Source organism: Tupaia chinensis, unplaced genomic scaffold (assembly GCF_000334495.1).
Source record: "Tupaia chinensis unplaced genomic scaffold, TupChi_1.0 Scaffold000074_1, whole genome shotgun sequence".
In the NCBI taxonomy this organism is placed as follows: Eukaryota; Metazoa; Chordata; class Mammalia; order Scandentia; family Tupaiidae; genus Tupaia; species Tupaia belangeri.
In genome coordinates this window covers 8,935,515-8,938,602 of record NW_006159534.1, presented here as the reverse complement: position 1 = coordinate 8,938,602, position 3,088 = coordinate 8,935,515, and the positions used below count along the sequence as shown (strand labels likewise).

Sequence of the window (3,088 nt, the reverse complement as noted above, 5' to 3'; positions counted from 1 at the left end):
ATGAAGAAGATATGATGATAAAAAAAAATTAAACATAAAAAAAAAAAAGAATCTATCTGAAAGTTCACAATCATTTAAAGCATCTATCTGAAAGGTCCTAGTCTAAGCTCTGACATTTAGGAGTTGAGTGTCTTGAGAAGATGACTGTACTTCCAACTTTTTTCATAAATAAAATGAATATTTGTCTATGCAATTGTCATGTAAGTCAAATTATACTTACTAAAATGACTTATAAATTATTAAGTTACATGTAAATAATAGTTTGGGTTTGAATAGCCCAAGTCAAGATTTTCACATATATATAACTCTACATCTAGGCACATTAAGATGCTGGTCATGTAGTCCCTTCGGCAATTATGTAAGTCCTATACCTTTTATCACAGAGTGATTTATTGTTAGTCTTTTTTTCTCTGTATTCAGCCTTACTCTGCCATGCTGTCCTCAGTGCCCCAAAGCCACACACTGTACCATTCTCCTTGAACCCTGACCATGGTGATGTATTTTTTTCCATTCTGTATTTTGCCAGAAGGCACATGTGCTTGCCAGATAGAAAAAGAAAGAGAGAGAACCAGCAGTTGGCATAATGGCTATGTCGCTGGACTCCCACGTAGTCAATCACGGTTCGTGTCCAGAATCCGGTGGCTTAAAAAACTCACGCCGGGCATGTGTGCGTGTGTGCCCAAGATCCCGAGAGGAGAATGGAGGAGAAGGGATTGTGGCGTGACCATCCCCCCTGGGGGGTGATTTCTCGCTTTCTGTCTCTATGTCTCTCTCTGTCTGTCTGGCGAGCGCACGTGCCCTATAGCGAAAACCTCTCCCCCCCAAAAAAAAAAAGAAAAAGAAAGAGAGAAAGCACCCCAGTGGGGCACAGTCATGCCACAATCTCTTCTCTATTTCCCTCTCCTTTTGGGATTTTGCATGCATGTACATGTTCCCAGCATGTTTCTCCAGTAGAAGAGTCCAGCACTTGAACCATGTGATTGGTGTGTGGGATCCAGCTATCTTAACCACCATGCCATGGGCTAGCTCAGTTATGTATTTAAAGTTCTGCATTGGGTTCTCTGTTGCTAATATCCCTGACACTGCTCCATTGACCATTTTTTCCTCATCTTGTCATGCTCAAATCACTTCTGCCTAGAGACCTAGGAAGTGGAAACATAGTGAAGAAGTAAACTGTGTGCTGCTTATGAAAATCCTTTGGTCTCATGATACCTGTAGGCAAAAAGATGGCAGAGTGGCACACAAGGCTTGTTAGTGATCACCATGCATTATGACTGTTTACAAAGAACCCTTAGATGTTAATCCAATCCTCTAATGTTACAACTAAGATAACAAAGTGAAGCCAAAAAAAAAAAAAAACCTTTCTCAAGTTCACATAGCTGTTATTGCACAAAGAACGAAAATTCAGATCTTTAGCCCCTTTATCCAGTGTGTTTCTTATTAAGTTATGTTGCTTTTCTCTGATGGCTTAAGGCATTTCACAGTTCTAATCAACAGACTCAACTGGACTGTCCTGTAATCAATGATCTTACCTTCTTTGGGGATAAACAAGCCTGTTCTTTCATCCCTTTTCTGAGCTGCTGTTTGTTCAACCAGTTTTTCAAACCCATTCAAGGCTGTTTTGAAATTGCTAATCTCAAGTGCAATGTTAAAACGCTTTTCTCCCCTAATGTCCATAGGGACAAGGGGCATCTTTTATTATTATTTTTTCTACACAAATAATACCACAAAATTTGCCAACCTAGAAAACCTTTCAGTTGTTATAATGCCTCTCTGATGTCTCAGTTTTTTTCCCTAGGTCTCATTCTGTTAATCTTACAATCCTACACTATGGGTAGGAGTAAGAGCTTCTGCTAGGATGTTAGCAGGTAGGAAAGCTGACTTAGTTCTAATGTATTTCATATAGGCAAGCATTTCAGTAAAAATCCTGACCTCATAATGTTACCAATGTCTTTTATGTGGTCCTCATTGCATCATAATATCTCTGTAATGCCCTACTTCCCTTTCAAGCAGGAAATGGGCATTTTTCCTCCACAGATTGTGTGTGTGTGTGTATGTGTGTGTGTGTGTGTGAGTGTGTGTAATACTTTTTTTAAAAGGGAAGTGGATTAGGTAAAGGCCAACTAAGGAAACTAGTTTCTCTCTCCTTTATTGTTTCGCAGTTCAAATCTTTTGCCTTCCTCAAGGTTCTGTGGAGTCAGATATTCACATTCATCCTTGTAGCTATACTGTATATGGAAACCAGAACTTGTAAAGATGAAAACATACTTCTTTTTTTCTTATAACTTTTTCAAATTTATTTTTCTGTTACATTGAATCATATATATTTATGATATATAACATTTCTTTTTTATTTAATTTTATTTATTACCATAATCTGTTTTATATTATATTGAATCACATATATCTTTACAGTGCATTACAGTTCTTTTTTCCAGCATGATTACCATGCATATTAGTCAAGACAAAGACATTCCTATCCACATCATCATCATCAAATAGCTTTTCAGCATTTTTTTCAGATTATTGTTGTGATGATTATTTTTTAAAACATTCAATCACTATATATCATTTGGTTTGTTTGTATAGAATTTATCCAACATAAACTACTTCTCATACCAGTCCAGTTGAGAATACTATACGTGTTATCATCAGCAGGTAATAAACCATTTCTGTGTCCCACTAATGTCATACCTCTCTGTTCTCTTGCTACCCTTCTCTATACTCTTCTCTTGTGCCCCCTGCCCTGTTCCACACTGCCTTCACACTGTCCATAACTATTTTCACTGTTTTTATGCCCTCCAATATTTCGATCTTTACCATAAAGTGCGGATAGTCAGTATATTTTAAGTGGATACATACAGTACCTTTCTTTCATATCCTGACTTGCTTCACTCAACAATATAGATCCTCCATATTTGACCACTTTCTATCAAATGCCAGGGTCTTGTTTTTTATGGCTGAGTAGCATTCCATAGAGTGTATGTGCCACACTTCTGTCATCCATCTGTTTGTGGACATTTAGGTTGGTTCCATGTCTTAGTGATTATGAATAATGCTGCAATAAACATTGATGTGCAAGCACTTT

General features: G+C 37.4%; 1 protein-coding gene across 1 annotated transcript in view; it reads right to left on the bottom strand.

Annotated features, from left to right (window-relative positions):
* Window positions 1-1,834, bottom strand: part of LOC102481883 (WD repeat-containing protein 64) — a gene marked incomplete at its 3' end in the record, with an annotated part of 40,935 nt that extends 39,101 nt beyond the window's left edge. Inside the window, exon 1 of the mRNA XM_027767860.1 lies at window positions 1,533-1,834. Within this exon, the coding sequence (XP_027623661.1) occupies window positions 1,533-1,692 (160 nt within the window). The remainder of the gene's footprint in view (window positions 1-1,532) is intronic.
* Between the last annotated feature and the right edge of the window lie 1,254 nt (window positions 1,835-3,088).